Source organism: Trachurus japonicus, chromosome 18 (genome assembly GCF_045865225.1).
Source record: "Trachurus japonicus isolate A0001 chromosome 18, Traja_1.0".
NCBI classification, from domain to species: domain Eukaryota; kingdom Metazoa; phylum Chordata; class Actinopteri; order Carangiformes; family Carangidae; genus Trachurus; species Trachurus japonicus.
The window spans coordinates 5968208-5985973 of record NC_140924.1 but is presented as its reverse complement, the minus strand read 5'-3'; the positions used below and the strand labels follow the sequence as shown (position 1 = coordinate 5985973).

At 40.6% G+C, this 17766-nt stretch overlaps 2 protein-coding genes across 2 annotated transcripts; both read right to left on the bottom strand.

Moving 5' to 3' along the window:
- Positions 1-3224: 3224 nt before the first annotated feature.
- Positions 3225-13745, bottom strand: LOC146968496 (uncharacterized). Its single transcript, XM_085759240.1, has 3 exons — positions 13475-13745; positions 3648-3800; positions 3225-3253 (listed from the first exon to the last, which is right to left on the bottom strand). The coding sequence occupies exons 1-3, from the start codon at positions 13665-13667 to the stop codon at positions 3225-3227; spliced, it is 375 nt and encodes a 124-aa protein (XP_085615366.1). The 5' UTR covers positions 13668-13745.
- LOC146968497 (uncharacterized) lies at positions 9577-10545 on the bottom strand. The gene has a single exon (XM_085760367.1). The coding sequence runs from the start codon at positions 10543-10545 to the stop codon at positions 9577-9579; it is 969 nt and encodes a 322-aa protein (XP_085616493.1).
- Positions 13746-17766: the final 4021 nt, after the last annotated feature.

The following is a 17766-nucleotide window of genomic DNA, read 5'->3' as shown; positions in this document are numbered from 1 at the left end:
CATATGTGATCATAATGATGATGAGAAAAGAAAACACAACCTAAAATGAGACGCGAACCCACACTAGCGGATGATTCAGCTTACTGAGGGAGCTGTTCTACCAGGGGAGCTATCAGTCATAATGCTCTTATGTGTGATCACTTTGTCACTCACATTTCACGCGTTGCGTGAATCTCGCTCCCCGCGAGTGAAATGGCCACTTTGAAGTAGTATCTACTGTATATTGAACGAAGTTACTGTAGCCTACAGTCTTTGTCACTGTACAGAGTAAACACTCTGTACTCACTAGCCTATAGCCTATAGGCACACCCCTCGCTTTCAATAATACACACGATATGTTGTGAGCCTCCGTCGTAGTAAAGCCCTCAGATCTACTCTTCATGTAATAACTGTGCCACCTTGTGGCTAAACATCAACTAGTCTACACTGAAGTCATCATAACTTCATAAGTTCTCATTTTCATTATGAATAGCCTACTATTATTGTTATTTGAAGCCGTGTCAGTCTTGACTGTGGGTGATGGGGTCCTCTATGTCTGCTAGTGTCTGTAGCCTACAGTAATATTTTTGTCGACATTATCAAATTGAGGAACTTTTATTTTGAAGGGCACAGGGCAAGGAAGCACACTAGGACCCGCCCACCCACGGAAACAAAATATTGAGTGGTAAATTCGTTTTGTTAAATAAGAACCAAAAACGAGAAAACAAACTGAAATTTTGATTTCCGTTTTTTTTTCCAAAACGAAAAAACGAAAAAACGGCTTGTATCTGGTTTCTCCTTATGTCAATTATTCCCAGAAAACAGACTGATAAAACGTACCTTGGTCGATTCTTCAACTATGTAGAATTTGTGTTCCTGGCAGATGTAATAAAAATGAAAACACATTTCTTGTTTTTTTTATTTTTGGCACACTGACTTGACATCAAGAGGAACTTTGAAAAATTAAAGTATAGATCTGTGATTGTTTTTTTTACTATATAAACACTGGTTTTCATGTATGATTTTTATTTTATTTCCTTTGTCCCTGGGCCAGATTTGTGACATTCAATCCCTCTTAATATTGAATTAAATTGTGATCTAATAGTATAGACAAGTAGCCTACATAAATCCCTATTTTAATGAAATGTATCATGTGTTGTATGTCTTTTTGATAAAAAGAACACCTGTCTCTTGGGGTCTCAGTCATTTCCACCACACACCATAAAATATAAATATAGGGATTTAGGGATATAAAAAACAATACAAATGTAAAACGTGCAGTCCATATTTATCATGTTGTTATGACCTGTTACAGTTCAGTTGAATCAACATCTCTGCAGCCCAATGGTGACTGGTGTAGTTTTCTCCAGGAAGGACAAACCAAAATTCTAAATAAAACTTGACTATTTTATGATATTAGGGCCCATTCTAAGGCGTGTTCCCCAATTTTCTGCACAATACAGCACTACTACGGTTAATAACATTGTAAAATACCAACACCACAACACACAACACCCAGCTTCTATCTCCCTTCTGAAGACTCTGAAGATCACCTGGGCCCTCACAGCTGCTGCTGCTGAGATACACTGCCACTATGGCTGGTGGTGTGGTAGTACTATGTGTATAGTTAATTTGGTTTCTTAGAATAAAATAACATTTTTGAGTCAATATCAACATGTTGGCCACAGCCATAACACAGGCATGAGCAATCGAACATGTCGATCACAGTATCGCGGTATGTAATGGTGTAGGAAGTCAGAAAAATGACAGTTCATAAAATGAAGATAAAAGTAAAATACATCATGGGGCGGTGCGTGGCGCAGTGGGTAGAGCAGCCGCCCCATGTAGAGGCTACAGTCCTCGCCGCAGGCGTCCCCGGTTCGAATCCCGCGTCGGGCAGACCTTTCCTGCGTGTCATTCCCCCTCTCTCTGCCTCCCCATTTCCTGTCTATCTCTACTGTCATCACTATCAAATAAAGGCAAAAAGCCGAAAAATATACTTTAAAAAAAAGTAAAATACATCATAATACATAAAACATATTAGTAAGAACACATGACACATGTCGGAACATGGAGCTTGGAACAACGCTGAGCGCTTTCCAGTTGTCAGAAAAATGGACAATTCATAAAATGAAGGTAAAAGTAAAGTATGCTTTATTGTCCCGTGAAGGGAAACTTGTCTTGGGCGCCAAGCCGCTACATTGCACACATCCATTAAAATACATCATAATACATAAAACATATCAGCACATCAACACATGACAATCTCAATATACCAACTCATGATGCAAATGTAGTTACAAAACAAAACTAAATGAAACGGAAATCCAACGTTTATATACTTGTGACATTAGGTGTTAGGAATTCCTACCCCAAGAACACCTGGAACTTTGTGCTCCAAGGCGGAAACATGTGACCAATCAGTATCCTTAGACAACATAGGACATGTATATATACTTTTTTCTGAACAAATGCAAGTCCAGTTGCCTACGATTCAATTTGCCCAGAAAATAAATTTGAGGTAGTAACAATACAACAATTTCATAACTCATATGAACTTCAAATATTTACATTGTGATGAGCTGTTACAGTTCAATAACTGCAGCCTCACACACTGCTGCTGGCTTCAGTAACATTCCTGAGTTTACATACACTCTCGTGTCTCTTCCAGGTAGACCAACCTCCGAATTGACGGCTACAAAAACTGCAACTAAATGGTTTTTCTCCTGTATGGATTCTGATGTGGTCTCTAAGCTTCCCTCTCCGACTAAATTTTTTACCACAGGTAGCACAGTCAAATGATTTCTCTTCTGTGTGTTTTTTTCTGTGTATAATAAGATATTCCTTTCGAACGAATCTTTTCCCGCAGATAGTGCATACATGTGGTTTTTCTCCTGTATGGGATTTCATGTGTCCCATGAGATTTGCTATTGTTTCATATGTACTCCCACAAACACAACAATCAAATGGTTTAAAATCTGTATGGACTTCTTTCATGTGCTTCTCAAGATCATCATGTTGGGAAAATATTTCCCCACAATCAAAACAACCGAATACTTTCCCTCCTGTATGGTATTTCACGTGCAACACAAAATCCACTGGCTCCATAAAGGTTTTTCCACAAACACTGCAACCAAATGGTTTTGCTTTTGAATGGACTCTTGTGTGCATTAAACAATGTTTCTGCCGGGTAAATGTTTGTCCACAAATAGCACAACTAAATGGTCTCTCCCCTGTATGGACTCTCATATGTCCACGAAGATGCTGTTGTCGTCTAAATTTTTTACCACAGGTAGCACAGTCAAATGGTTTCTCTCCCGTATGGATTCTCACGTGTCTCTTCAAATCCCAGGTTGATTTAAATATTATCCCACAATCTGAGCAGCGGTGAGTCTTCTTACCAGCTTTACTGTTCAAACCTGATTCAGGTGCTCTGGTTACTCTCCAGTCATCATCACTGTCACCAACTTTAGACAATGACTCTGAGACCTCATCATCTGTATCTGGTTGAAGATCTTCAGGTTGATCTGAGTTCCTGGCTGGTTCAGATCCTCCACAGTCGTCTCCATCAGCCTCCATCTGTTCAGCTGAGCTGCTGGATGGAGGCTCGGCCTCAGTTTGTCTTTGATGAGGTCGTAGGAACTGAGGTTTCTCCTCCTCATCCTCACTCTTCACATGAACAGAAGTTATAGGGAACTCTGGAGTGGTCAATCGTTCTTCCTTTTCTTCTTTAATATGTAGACTCTCTGGGTTCTCCTGGTCCAGACTAGTGGTCAACTCAGGAGGATCCTCTACTTTAATCGTCAACAGCTGCTGATCACCTGCAGAAACAATTAAACACATCATGAACAACAGCATCTTCATACTGTCACTCATAACTGGTGTCTGTATGAACCCCAATTATCTTCTCAGTGGACACCAACAGCATCTCCTGCAGCCATGTGCATCCATTCATCAACCAGTAATCCATAAAGTCACCCTGATCAAACAGAACCCTCCAGTTACTATTAGAATCTAACCAATGGCCTGACAACGCTGAGCCCCATCAAAGCTTTCATTGAGATAGAAAATGTACAGAATGAGAAAAAAAAATTACGAGTACTATCATTATACGATTGTTATTCATTGTAGAACTAGAGTGTGTCCAAAATGTCCTGTTGTGACATGGTGGTTTAATCCTGAACTAGAAACTAATCTGCAAAACTCCGATCATAAAATCTGCTGCTCCTCTTTCTCTACAAACCACAACTTTGAGGTTCATGGATTTAAAGGAGCTGTATGTAAGAAATGTACAGCAAATAATCAATGATCTTACTGACAACAATAGCACAGCCAGAATATTGACATTTAAAGGGACAACGAGGAGTTTCTATTTGGTTATAAAAAAGTCTCATGTTAATGTGGATGAATCTACGTTACCCACACTTGTTAATGGGCCCATTTTCGATAAATATATCGTTTTGTCTCTATCGTTATTTTGTTATTATTAGTGGTGGCAGGCGAGCCGACCAGCATTTCTTTACTTTCGGTTTTGTGGCGAGTCATGAGAATAACGCCGCCGAATCGCCGTTTATGGACGGAACTACGACGGTATGCGATCGTCTTCGAACCTCTGACTTTAATTCTTGATGAATGAAAACATGAGTCTGTCTTGCGCCGGTCAAAGAATTTCACGGTGCGCGCGGAGGCTCATAAATGTAGTGTGAAAACGCTTAGCTTTTCCAAAACTCCTCGTTGTCCCTTTAAATCTGGCTTGGATTTACGCTAAGATATTTGTCACTGAGGGGGCTTCTTTTTTTCTGCACCAAAATTACATTAGATCCCTCAACAGAGTAATTTGACCCCAAACAGTGCTTTGTACCACTTGAAAATTGAGTAAAAAGGGACATTACAATGTAAAAATCGGCCTATTTTACCTGCCAAAAACTGATTCATGCCCCCCTGGTATTATGCGGACAGATATTTTTTGCCCCAGAATGACTTTGGGTCACTCAGCAGAGTGAGATTTACAAGATTTGACCCCAACCAGTGCTTTTTACCACATGAAAAATGCATAAAGGGACATTACGAGGCTGCGCTGGCTGATAAGTTTCGTTTTTACCCCTCCGACGATAGCGCTTTTCAACCATATGGTGGAAGCACTGAGCTGAAACTCTGCAATGTTGCTTCAAATTTCGATTGCTTTTGTCCCTATTGAATGGGTTTGGCCCTTAACAATAGTGTGTGGCTCAGTGCTGCACACACAGAGACACAGTAGGCTACTCCACTCGTTGTTACTGTGAGTCAGAATAATAACACAGCCAGAGTAAAAGCTAAATATTCATCAATAACCTGCTCAAACTACAGAAACACGAACACATCTCTCCTCTACTGCAGTTATAATGCAGTCTAACATGTTTTAGAGAGGCATGGTAATTTTTACTTTTGGCCACAGTTTTACAGCTCCTTTAAAATTGAATCACCAACCTGTTTTGTCGAGAACGATTCGAGGCTGCAGGAGAACATCCAACATGTTCCTCTGCCGCTCGATCTCCTGTCTGAAGCCCGAAGCCTCCGCCTCGTAGCCGGCTACGACTCTGTCCACGGCCGCTAAGATTTCCTGGGAGGCGGCGGTGAGTCTCTCGGTAACGAATCCTCTCAGAAACTCCACCTCAGACATTTTATTTACTCAAACTCTCGGTAACTGCTCCCGCCGAATGACTCTGTTGTTTCCCTCAACCAGGACTCTCTCTTCCGGTTTAGGTACGTGCACAAATATCATCCGGGTAGAAACTGCGACAACTTCAACAAAGAGTGTAAGCATTTTGCGCCCCGAGTGGCAGGATATGGGTATTGCAAAAGTGCCCAGAAAACCCATTCACTCCAATGTATGTGTGTTGCCCACTTGCTTGTAAATTGATGAAAACGGCCGTGTTTTTGTTTTTAGGTGTCTTGGTCATATCAGATTACACTTAGAATTAGTTTATTATAATATGTAGATTTAAACATTCATGTAGAAGACTGTTTTTTTTTTTTTTTTTAACTAGCCGATGTGTTAAGGTTTATCTGTAAAGGATCCTCAATAGAGTGCCGAAGCGGAAGTAGCCCCATGGGTCCTCAAATCGAAAAAAGTCTCCACACGAATGAATGGGAGTCCAAGATTTATTTCGTGATCCGTTTGAATTGTGCCATGACAAAAAAATATGTCCTCCACCTGTTTAAAACATCACGTTTCATGCCGAGAAATCAGCAGTTTGTTGTAAAACTATTGTAAAATAAAATCCCTAAGAGTCCGTAACCAGAAAGACTACAAGTCGCGTAGGTGACGTTACACACCAAATGCCGCCCTTTCACGTGTCAGTTGGTGACGTATTTTTTGTGGGACACCAGATTTGTAGTCCGCAGAGCGTCGTCACACAAAATACATTCTTCTGTTGCCGTTTTACGATAAACTGCTGATTTCTCGGCATGAAACGTGATGTTTTAAACAGGTGGAGGACATATTTTTTTGTCATGGCACAATTCAAACGGATCACGAAATAAATCTTGGACTCCCATTCATTCGTATGGAGACTTTTTTCGATTTGAGGACCCATGGGGCTACTTCCGCTTTGGCACTCTATGATGCTATCAACGTGGGTGATCTAGAAATGTCCCTAAATTATTGAAAATACCACACTTGCTCATTCACCAACAATGCAGAGATGTCAGTTCTTGGGCACTTTTGCAATTCCCATATTCCTCCATCAGGAGGCGCTTCCATTAGACCAATGCTTGTCGTTACTCTCTTATTCCAGTGCTCTAGTCTAGTCTGGGGCCGTTGACTCGCTGTTTTGGTAGGAAACGGATCCAGGGTGAGAGAGACAGACCTTTCCTTCAAAATAAAAGCACCAAGCTAATAAAATGCGGTAAAACTCTTTAATTTAAGGAATATAATTTACAAGAAAGTCCCCGAGCCATTAAGTTAACATTTTGCTTTTATTGTATTACAAGTTAATGTTTATTTTATAAGTTTTATGTTGGTGAAAACTTTTATTTTGGTGAATTTGGTGATTTCGGTATCCGCTACAGACAGGAACCAGAATGCAGACGAAATTCGAGGTAACGGACACCAGGCTCTTCGCTTGTCTGAAGAGCCTGGTGATGCGAGGCTACTCTAGTCTAGTCAACCACAGACTCAAGTTAGTGTGATTGGCCCTCTCCCAATTTTCTCCACGCTTGGCTGAGTTTGCTTGGTTTGCATTGGTTTGTATGGAAAGCCGTTTTAATCATAATCAAATAAATGCATAAATAAATATAGCCATGAAATGAGTCCTGAAATAAATAAATCGGATAATAAAAAAATATGCATAAAATAAATATTAAAAGTGAAATATAATATATATTTTCATTTTTTCAGGAATCTTTTATTTCCTAATGCCTCATTTATTTATTTATTTCCGGGGACTTTTATTTCCTAATGTCACATTTATTTCACTGCTCTATTTAATTCAAACTGCAATATTCAAATTAGGGGGCGCCCTCATTTAAATATTGCATAAGAGCCATGAAATAAATGTGACGTTATGAAATAAAAGTCACAGCAAATAAATAAATGTGACATTGCGAAATTATCAGGAAATGAATAAATGAGGCATTAGGAAATAAAAGTCTCCTGAAAAAAATCAAACTGTTGTTTTAAAAAATAAAAATATAAACTAATCTACGTATTTACTAGGGCTGTCAAACGATTAATTTTTCTAATCGCGATTAATCGCATTTTTTCCATAGTTAACTCGCGATTAATCTCTATTAAAAATATTATATATGGCGCTTTGGACTTTCAACACTCCAAAGTGTTATAATCTCTAGACAAACAACTTTTAGACCAGACCTAGTAGGCCTACCTAATCATAACACATGATGCATGAAACTCACACAGAATTGAAATGCATCCAGTGGAAATTGCCCTTTACTTTGCTACACCTCTGCCTGGCCATGTGCATTTGTTGACAACAGAAGCCGTCAAAAAATCAATACATGGCCATGTGCATTTGTTTACAACAAAGCCGTCAAAAAATGAATGGATAGGGGTGGTGCGTGGCGCAGTGGTTAAAGCGGCCGCCCCATGTAGAGGCTATAGTCCTCAACGCAGGCATCCCCGGTTCGAATCCCGTGTTGGGCAGACCTTTCCTGCATGTCATTCCCCCTCTCTCTGCCTCCCCCTTTCCTGTCTATCTCACTGAGCTATCAAATAAAGGCAAAAAGCCAAAAAATATACTTAAAAAAAAAAAAAATGAATGGATGGAGCTGTGGATATATGTTAGACTGTGTATATTTGTGTAGCAACCAACTTGAAGGTGCCTTACCGCCACCTACTGGACTGGAGGTCCCACACTCCAGTCCTCCAGTCCAGCAGACAGAGGACAAAATGGGCCGCGATTAACAGCGATTAAAAAATGTAATCGCGTTTATTTTTTTAATTAATCGCATCGCGATTAACGCGTTAACTCTGACAGCCCTAGTATTTACATTTTATTTAATTTACTTTTAATATTTATTTGTGTATATTTTATACATAGTCATCTATTTATCATCCAATTTATTTAATTCGGGACCAACAAGGACCAACGCGGAAGTCAGAAAAATCGACAATTCATAAAATGAAGGTAAAGGTATACTTTATTGTCCTGTGAAGGGAAACTTGTCTTGGGCGCCAAGCCGCTGCATTGCACACATCCATTAAAATACATCATAATACATAAAACATATCAGTAAGAACAAATGGCAATCTCATTATACCAACTCGTGATGCAAATGTAGTTACAAAACAAAACAAAAAAGAAAACTAAATGAAACGAAAATCCAACGTCTATATACTTGTGACATAGGGTGTTAGGAATTCCTGCCCCTAAAAGCAACCTGAACGCACCATCAATGAGCTGAATTCAGCTCAGAGTGAAGGAGAGCTGCGCCCCGAGGAGCTCCTATCTCTTGTATTGAAGAGGAGCTTCTGTGCACAAACAACTTATAACCAGAGTCTATGGGAAAAGATTTTTGTGCTCCAAGGTGGAAACATGTGACCACTCAGTATCTTTAGACAATATAGGACATGTACTTTTCAAAGTATTTTAATTTACATTTTTTTTAAGTCTCATTTAAGGTACTGGGGAGTGGTGGGGCGGTGCACTAGCGCCCTCTGTTGACCAGCTACCACTGCTGCAGCCTCACTTACTTATACTTTAACATGAATTTGAGGTAGTAATTTCATGAACAAGCCATTGTATAGAAACAATTTCATAACTCATACGAACTTTAAATATTTTACATGTGAAATTAATTTTCACTTTATTGTGTTGTGAATAACTGCAGCCTCACACACTGCTGCTGGCTTCAGTAACACAACAGACCAACTTGAGAATTGATGGCCACAAAAACTACAACTAAATGTTTTTTTTCCTGTATGGATTCTGATGTGTTCTCTAAGCCTCACTCTTCGACTAAATTTTTTACCACAGGTAGCACAGTCAAATGGTTTTTCTCTTGTATAACTTAAGACATTCCTTTTGAAGGAATCTTTTCCCACAGATACATGTGGTTTTTCTCCTGTACGGGATTTCATGCGTGTCATGAGATTTGCTACTGTTGCATATGTACTCCCACACTACAATCAAATGGTTTAACTTCTGTGTGGACTTTCATGTGCTTCTCAAGATAATCATGTTGGGAAAATATTTCCCCACAATCATTACAACCGAATACTTTTCCTTCTCTATGGCATTTCAAGTGCAACACAAAATTCATTGGCTCCATAAAGGTTTTTCCACAAACACTGCAACCAAATGGTTTTGCTTTTGAATGGACACTTGTGTGCATTAAACAATGTATCTGCTGGGCAAATCTTTGTCCACAAATAGCACAACTAAATGTTTTCTCCTCTGTATGGACTCTCATATGGATGCTAAGACTCTTTGTATAGCTAAATTTTTTACCACATGTAGCACATTCAAATGGTTTCTCTTCTGTATGGATTCTCATATGTTCCTGAAGAACCCATCGTTTTCTAAATTTTTTACCACATGTAGCACAGTAAAATGGTTTCTCTCCTGTATGGATTCTCATGTGTCTCTTCAAAACCCAGGGTCTGCCAAATGTTTCCCCACACTCTGAGCAGCGGTGAGATTTCTTACCAGTGTTACATTCTTCATCACTTACATTAACAGTGTTCAAACGTGACTCAGGTGGTCTCCAGTCATCATCACTGTCCTCAGCTTCAGAGGAAAACTCTGAGACCTTATCATCTATATCTGGTTGAAGATCTTCAGGTTGATCTGAGTTCCTGGCTGGTTCAGATCCTCCACAGTCGTCTCCATCAGCCTCCATCTGTTCAGCTGAGCTGCTGGATGGAGGCTCTGCTTCAGTTTGTCTTTGATGAAGTTGTAGGAACTGAGGTTTCTCCTCCTCATCCTCACTCTTCACATGAAGAAAAGCGAGGGAGAACGTTGGAGTGGTCAATAGTTCTTCCTCTTCTTCTTTAATATGTAGACTCTCTGGGTTCTCCTGATCCAGACTAGTGGTCAACTCAGGAGGATCCTCTACTTTAATCATTGACAATTGCTGATCACCTGCAGAAACAATGAAACACACATCATGAACAACAGTGTCTTCAATCAGTCACTCCCAACTGGTGTCTGTATGAATCCTAATTATCTTCTCAGTGGACACCAACAGCATCTCCTGCAGCCATGTGCACTCATTCATCAATCAGTAATCCATAAAGTCACCCTGATCAAACAGAACCCTCCAGTTACAACCATCAAAGTACACCTCCATAGAAAATGACTATTAGTAATAAAGTATTGTAGACTTTGGACTCTGTGTGTCCAACATGTCCTGTTGGACATAACATAGGTACAGTAACTCCTAAAATAGAAACATATCTGCAAAACTCCATAATGTTTCCTGTACTCAAATGTCCTAAACTTTAAGTCTGTGTGTGATTAAGATACGATTCAACATCTGAACCTAAAACACAGGTGTAATTCAACCTTAAAATTAAGCAGTGTAGAAAACCATGTAGGGAAAATAACTTTAAATTCAAATCTTTACTGGTCAATTATAACTAAGTTGCCCTGATAATAATTTTAAAAAAGACAATCATTTTAAAGATGTGTATGTATTAGCCGACAACAGGGGTTCCCTACGGTGGCCGAGACCCGCCAGCACTCCAAATTAAAAAAACGCTGCAAATAACGCCACGATGCAAATAAAAAAGCCACAATGGAAGTGAATTACCGGGGACTATTATTGCCAATACAGAGGTGTTTTTTTATGTGAGAGAAGAAGACGAAAAAGAAGGAGAGAGACCAAGCTCAATTTGTGGCAGCGGCATTAAGATGCCACCAGTTCTTTGTCCATACAGTCTATGGTCCTGACCAGTGATATATAATTCAGGGATGTGATTGGCCAAAAAAGCAGGAAATTATACGGACGCATAGCGCGACACGGCAACAGTGCAGCCATTATACACAATGACATAATTTTGACACTTTATATTAAAAGTATATACACAAACAGAAAACAATTAATTTAAGGAGAAAAAAACCTCAAAAACAGCATGCAGATATTATTACAGTGTGTGTGTGTTGTGAATATCACACAAACTGTGACATAATCTTCATCGTTTTGATCATTCAAAATGTGTCTGAGCGCCAGAGAGACAAGAGAGAGAGAGCCAGTTATGGCAGGTGGAATTAGCAAGGAAAAACAAACATGCAGTACTTAGCTCCATTTTAATATTTAATGATGGAAAAAAAGTTCTTGAACCATTGAGACCTTCCAGCCAGATGTGTGGTACATGTCTAATATTTTTTGTAGCTGCTTAAGTAAATAATTTTTTTAAAAAGCAGATTTAGTACTGACTGAGGTTCCTATCATTGTAATGGCAAGAATGGCTGGGGTGTATGAAACTTAAACTGAACTCAGAACTGGTCTAGTGGGGAGAGCCCCCTTCACAGCAGGTAGCACACACACGCACACACACCTGTTGCTGTGCTGTCTCTCTCTGTCCCTCGGCTCTCTGGACTGTTGTTTTGGGCTCTAATAAGTAGCATGGACAGCCCTTTTCTTTTCTTTTCTCTTTTCTTTTTAACAGGTTTCGGACTGAGACGTAACGCTCGACGTAAATGTAAACGCACTTAACGTCAGCGCGTCACGTGCAGCACCACGCTGCTCCAACAAACACTACCGCGGCAAAAAAAAAAAAAAAAAGAGAGAGAGAGAGAAAACTACCGACTACCGCCGCCGCTGTCTTCTTGTTACGTTCCTGCTCAATGGTCGGGTCAATATCAACACCTATGGCTGTGTGGGTTAAATGGTGGATAATGGCCGTCCGGCCACCCCCCCCCTCTCTCTAAAAAAAAAAGCGGATTTGCATGATTTACGAGGGTCGCATTTTCATGTCTAAAAATCTGGATTTCCGTAAAAATCCGGAAAAATCACATCCCTGATAATTATATATCAAAACGTGCGTCTTGATCGGGATCGGTGTGCTATTACTTTTCTCAACAGTTTCTGAATTACGAAAACTTGCTCAAAATTTTGCACTGAAGTCAATGGGACGGGCGGAAAAAAAAAGAGCGAAAAAGAACAATCATTGGAGTTTTTCAAACGTCTACTGCTCAGGCATACTTTCACCTAGAGACTTCATTTGAACTTTAAACAGTAGACACAAGTCTTGTGTATTGGCGTATTATTCCACATTTTGATAGGTCATATAGTTTTTGATCAATCCCTGATCAATGACAATGATCATTTTTGGAGAAATTATGAGATTCTAATGGGTGTGTATTGCACGTAATGTTGTTGCAGCCTGGGGGGCCCCTATCGTCATTGGCAACCACCTCAAGTTGCCGTGGTAACGTCTGATTCTCAGGCCAGAGCTCGTTAACTTCATAAACAATCCACCTGGCGCTCGTTTAAATGTTTGTAAACACACACACGATAAATGAGACTGATACAGGCTGCAGCTCATAACATGTGTCAAGTCTCACACACACACACACACACCGGCCGTAGCTCCCGTGGCCCTCAAAATTTCCCAGAGAAAATTTTCTAGTTATGATATAGTGTAACCTATTTTATAAACAAAAAATTATGATCTCTGATATTTATCCAGCTAACAGTGCTGCCAAAACGACCGGAAACGGGAGAAAATACTAAAGCCACTTCAAAGACCACAGGACAGATCAAGGAGCTGGTCTGGACCAGTATCTTTAGCGCACCTCGTGGTAAGGACCACTGGTCCTGACCACACGGACTTGCATAAATAATACAAGATAGTATTTTATAGACAAAGGGTTATGATCTCTGACATCTGGGGGTGTATTTGCATCGCGACGTTTCTCTTCACTTGCAGCGTTTTTTTATTTGCAGCAACGTCGGGTCAACATGTAGTAGGCTAGCACAACATGTTCGTTCTCTTTCTCTCTAGAAACCGGGACTTCGAGGTTCATAGACTTAAAACTGAATCACCGACCTGTTTTGTTGAGAACGACTCGAGGCTGCAGGAGAACATCCAGCATGTTCCTCTGCCGCTCGATCTCCTGCCTGTAGCCCAAAGCCTCCGCCTCGTAGCCGGCTACGACTTTGTCCACGGCCGCAAAGACTTCCTGGGAAGCAGCGGTGAGTCTCTCGGTCATAAATGCTCTCAGAAACTCCACCTGAGACATTTTTACTCAAACTCTCGGTTGTTCCCGCCGAATGAATCTATTGTTTCCCCCAGCCGCGGCTCTCTTCCGGTTTGGGTACGTGCACAAATATCATCCGAGTAGAAACTTCTTCTTCTTCTGTTGGATTTGAATGGCGGCTGGCATTCAGTTTAATGGTGCATTGCCGCCACCTACCGGACTGGAGTATGGCACAATCAATTAGCATGAAAATATTCCTATTGTGAACCTTACTTTTTCCCTTTGCAGGGCTGCTTCCAGTTCTCTCCTCTCTCTCTCATACGCCTTACACTCCATCAGAAGATTCTGTACTGACCGGTGTTGGTTACAGGTTCTTGGTCAATATCAACCCTTGCAATCCTGAGTTACAGGGGCAGTCATTTTCGGGTGACTGCCCTGCCTTGCCAAAAATTGACTGTCCCTGTAACTAAGGATTGCAAGTGTTGATATTGACCAAATTCACTGTACTTGCACCTGGTACCCTCTACTATCACTCCAGAAAATTCTGTGAATATCACCCCTTGCAATCCTGAGTTACAGGGGACAGTCGGTCACTAACTCAGGGATGATATTGTTGTGACCAATGTTTGTATAACTATACTTGATCCTTGATAATAAGCACATTAGCCTACTAAATTCTTGTTATAAATTGCTATTTAATATAACATCAAAGCTGTCTGTGAGTGTCTGTGACTAGGCTTGTGCCCGGAGGATGATCGACATTTTTGTTTTTTTCTGCACACGGTGCTACAGCTGAGCAGCATCAGCAGCTAGATCTTACAATGTTGAACTGTTCTTATACAAAGTGTAGTCTAACACCAAGCTGAAGAGAGAGGGACAGCAGAGGCTCCTCTGACCAAAGTCCTTTTTCTTTTCTTTTTTTTTTAGCACAGGTGATGCATACCGTATCTATGTCCGAGTATGTTTGTCTTCTGATCTTCCTTCACGGGACCGCACTGTGTAACTGGCACAAACTGTAAGTCTTCCTGTGTAACTTTTTGCTGTGAAATATGACTGAAGGCACGAGTAGAAGTCTGCACGTGTGTTAAAAAGAATAATAATTTTTGAAAATCAGTTAGCAGTTAGTTTGCGAACGTGTTTGTCCTCGGCGTTGAACGTCACTTTGCCGACGGGAGGAGTGACCGAGCTGCAATCTAGAATCTGAACGTTGGATGTCACAGTTTAGCCCCATTATTACACACTGAGGCTAAGTTGATTAAGAGGCAACAGAGGAGGATTCAAAAGCAAAGAGACAAAGACCTTTTAAAATTTAATTTTCTTTCGACAAATTTTAATCACTGAACCTAAAACTTTAGAGAGAAAGATATTCTAATGAATGAAATGAATGAGCCCTCAATTTAAGTGATAAAACAAAAGATATTTCCACAAAGTACAAATATACCAGAAAGATATTTTATAGAAAACGTTACACTTTCATACAAACAATAAAAATTTAACACATGCAGTCCATTTTTATCATGTTGTCATGACCTGGCTGTTACAGTCATAACAACTCTGCTGCCTTCAATGACATCCATGTGTTTCCATGCATTCTAACGTGTGTATGTATTTGAGGTAATAATTTACAATTTGTTTTATAGAAACAAAAGAAATTTCAAGAAATTTCAACTTTAACATCATTTCAAACAATCATTTTCACTATACTGTGATGAGCTGTCACAGTTCGATAACTGCAGCCTCACACACTGCTGCTGCCTTCAGTAACATTCCTGAGTTTACATACACTCATGTCTCAGGAAACTTTGAGAATTGATGGCCACAAAAACTGTTTACTCTCCTTCGTGGATTTTTGTGTGCACTTTGAGATCCCTTTTTTGACAAAATTTTTTGCCACAAAAACGACAACTAAATGATCTCTCTCCTGTATGGATTCTGATGTGGTTTTTAAAGTTCCCTCTATGATTAAATTGTTTTTTTTACCACAGGTAGCACAGTCAAGTGGTTTCTCTCCAGTATGGACATTCATGTGTGTCTTCAAGACCCAGTTTGTGCCAAATGTTTTCCCACACTCTGAGCAGCGGTGAGACTTCTTACAAGTGTTACGTTTTTCTTTACTTCCGAACAGCTTCACTGTTCAAACCTGACTCAGATGCACAGTCAAATGGTTTCTCTCCTGTATGGACTCTCGTATGTACATGACGATGCTTTATTCCTTTATGGGATTTCATGTGCATCGCCAAATTCTCCAGCTCCATAAACGTTTTCCCACAAACACTGCAACCGAATGGCTTCACTTTTGAACGGACTCCTGTGTGAAACAAACGACCTGCCTGCTGGCTAAATCTTTTTCCACAATAGCACAACCAAACGGTTTCTCCTGTGTGTGGACTCTCAAATGCGCTTTAACATTCACTCGATATCTAAATGTTTTACCACAGGTAGGACAGCTAAAAGGTTTCTCCTGTGTATGGATTATCATGTGTCTCTGCAAAATCCAGGTTCTGCTAAATTTTTTACCACAGGTAGCACAGTCAAATGGTTTCTCTCCTGTATGGATTCTCATATGTCTCTTCAAATACGAGGGTTGTTTAAATGTTTTCCCACATTCTGAGCAGCGGTGAGACTTCTTACCAATGTCACATTCTTCATCACTTACATGAACAGCTTCACTGTTCAAACCTGACTCAAGTGCTCTGGTTTCTCTCCAGTCGTCATCACTGTCTTCAGCTTTAGACAATGACTCTGATACCTCATCATCTGTAACTGGTTGAAGATCTTCAGGTTGATCTGAGTTCCTGGCTGGTTCAGATCCTCCACAGTCGTCTCCATCAGCCTCTATCTCTACTTCTATCTGTTCAGCTGAGCTGCTGGATGGAGGCTCTGCCTCAGTTTGTCTTTGATGAGGTTGTAGGGACTGAGGTTTCTCCTCTTCATTCCCACTCTTCACATGAACAGAAGTGATGGGGAACTCTGGAGTGGTCAATAGTTCTTCCTTTTCTTCTTTAATATGTAGACTCTCTGGGTTCTCCTGGTCCAGACTAGTGGTCAACTCAGGAGGATCCTCTGCTTTAATCGTCAACAGCTGCTGATCACCTGCAGAAACAATGAAACACACATCATGAACAACAGTGTCTTCATACTGTCACTCATATAACTGGTGTCTGGATGAACAACAATATTCTTAGTGGACACCAACAGCATCTCCTGCTCCAGTAATCCATAAAGTCTCCTTGATCAAAAAGAACCCTCCAGTTACCACCATCAAAGTACCTCCATAGAAAATGACTAGTAGTAATAAATAGTGCTGTCAAACGCAAATTATACAACAGTTAGTTCCAAGCGGTTCCGATCGAGTAATATGATTGAACAGGAGACGTTCCATGAGTGCTGATATACAGTATAACAGCACTGGGACTTTTTACAGACATTATCACTCTGTTCAGCTGGACAGGAGCTAAGTCAGAGCCAGGCTCCCCAAACAGGAGCTGCCCCATCTCTCTGCTGCTACTACAGTTATAAACGGACCTGAACATTAAAACCTGGACCTGACCTGGTCCGTCTAATTGGAGATAATCCTCAGCCTAAACCCGGCTGGGAAAAAAAAAGTTGCAGCAGCGGCAAAGTTTTGACGGCGATGTGTTTTATGAGCGTTAGCTGTTGTTAGCCACGTAGCTCAGCTACTTAGCGTCAACTGTGTTTATATTGATTACATAGCAGATAAACAAATGTAATACGGTATCGATAACGTCTCTGTATGTCTTCACGCTGGTCCTGTTGCTCCGGTGCTAATCAGACACGGGCTCAGGACCAGAGCCAGCACTGGAAGCAGCTTGGTGGAGAAGCTTGTAGCTAGTAGCAAGCTAGTATGAAATGTTTATGTGTTGCCTGGCAACAGCCTTGTCTCCCTTCCAGTTGCGGAACTATTTCTGTTGGCGGATTAAATAAACAAACAAATCATAATCTCTTGTAGTTTATTACTGTTCTAAAATGTGCTCGTAGCACTGTTGTATAAAAGCAACATCACACGAGGGGGAGTGCTGTTGTACTGTATATCAGCACGGTGTGATTACCTGCGGAATCACGCCCGTGCTATATACATGTTAATGTGTCGTTCACACCAGACGTGCCGCGGCGCGCACCT

Coding starts and splice junctions, on each gene's coding strand:
- LOC146968496 (XM_085759240.1), bottom strand. CDS start 13,667: ATGTCTCAGGTGGAGTTTCTGAGAGCATTTATGACCGAGAGACTCACC. Junction 3,801..13,474: donor AGTCGTTCTCAACAAAACAG/GTCGGTGATTCA, acceptor TTGTTTCTGCAG/GTGATCAGCAGCTGTTGACG. Junction 3,254..3,647: donor AACTTCTGTTCATGTGAAGA/GTGAGGATGAGG, acceptor TAAAAAATTTAG/ACGACAACAGCATCTTCGTG.
- LOC146968497 (XM_085760367.1), bottom strand. CDS start 10,545: ATGATTAAAGTAGAGGATCCTCCTGAGTTGACCACTAGTCTGGATCAG.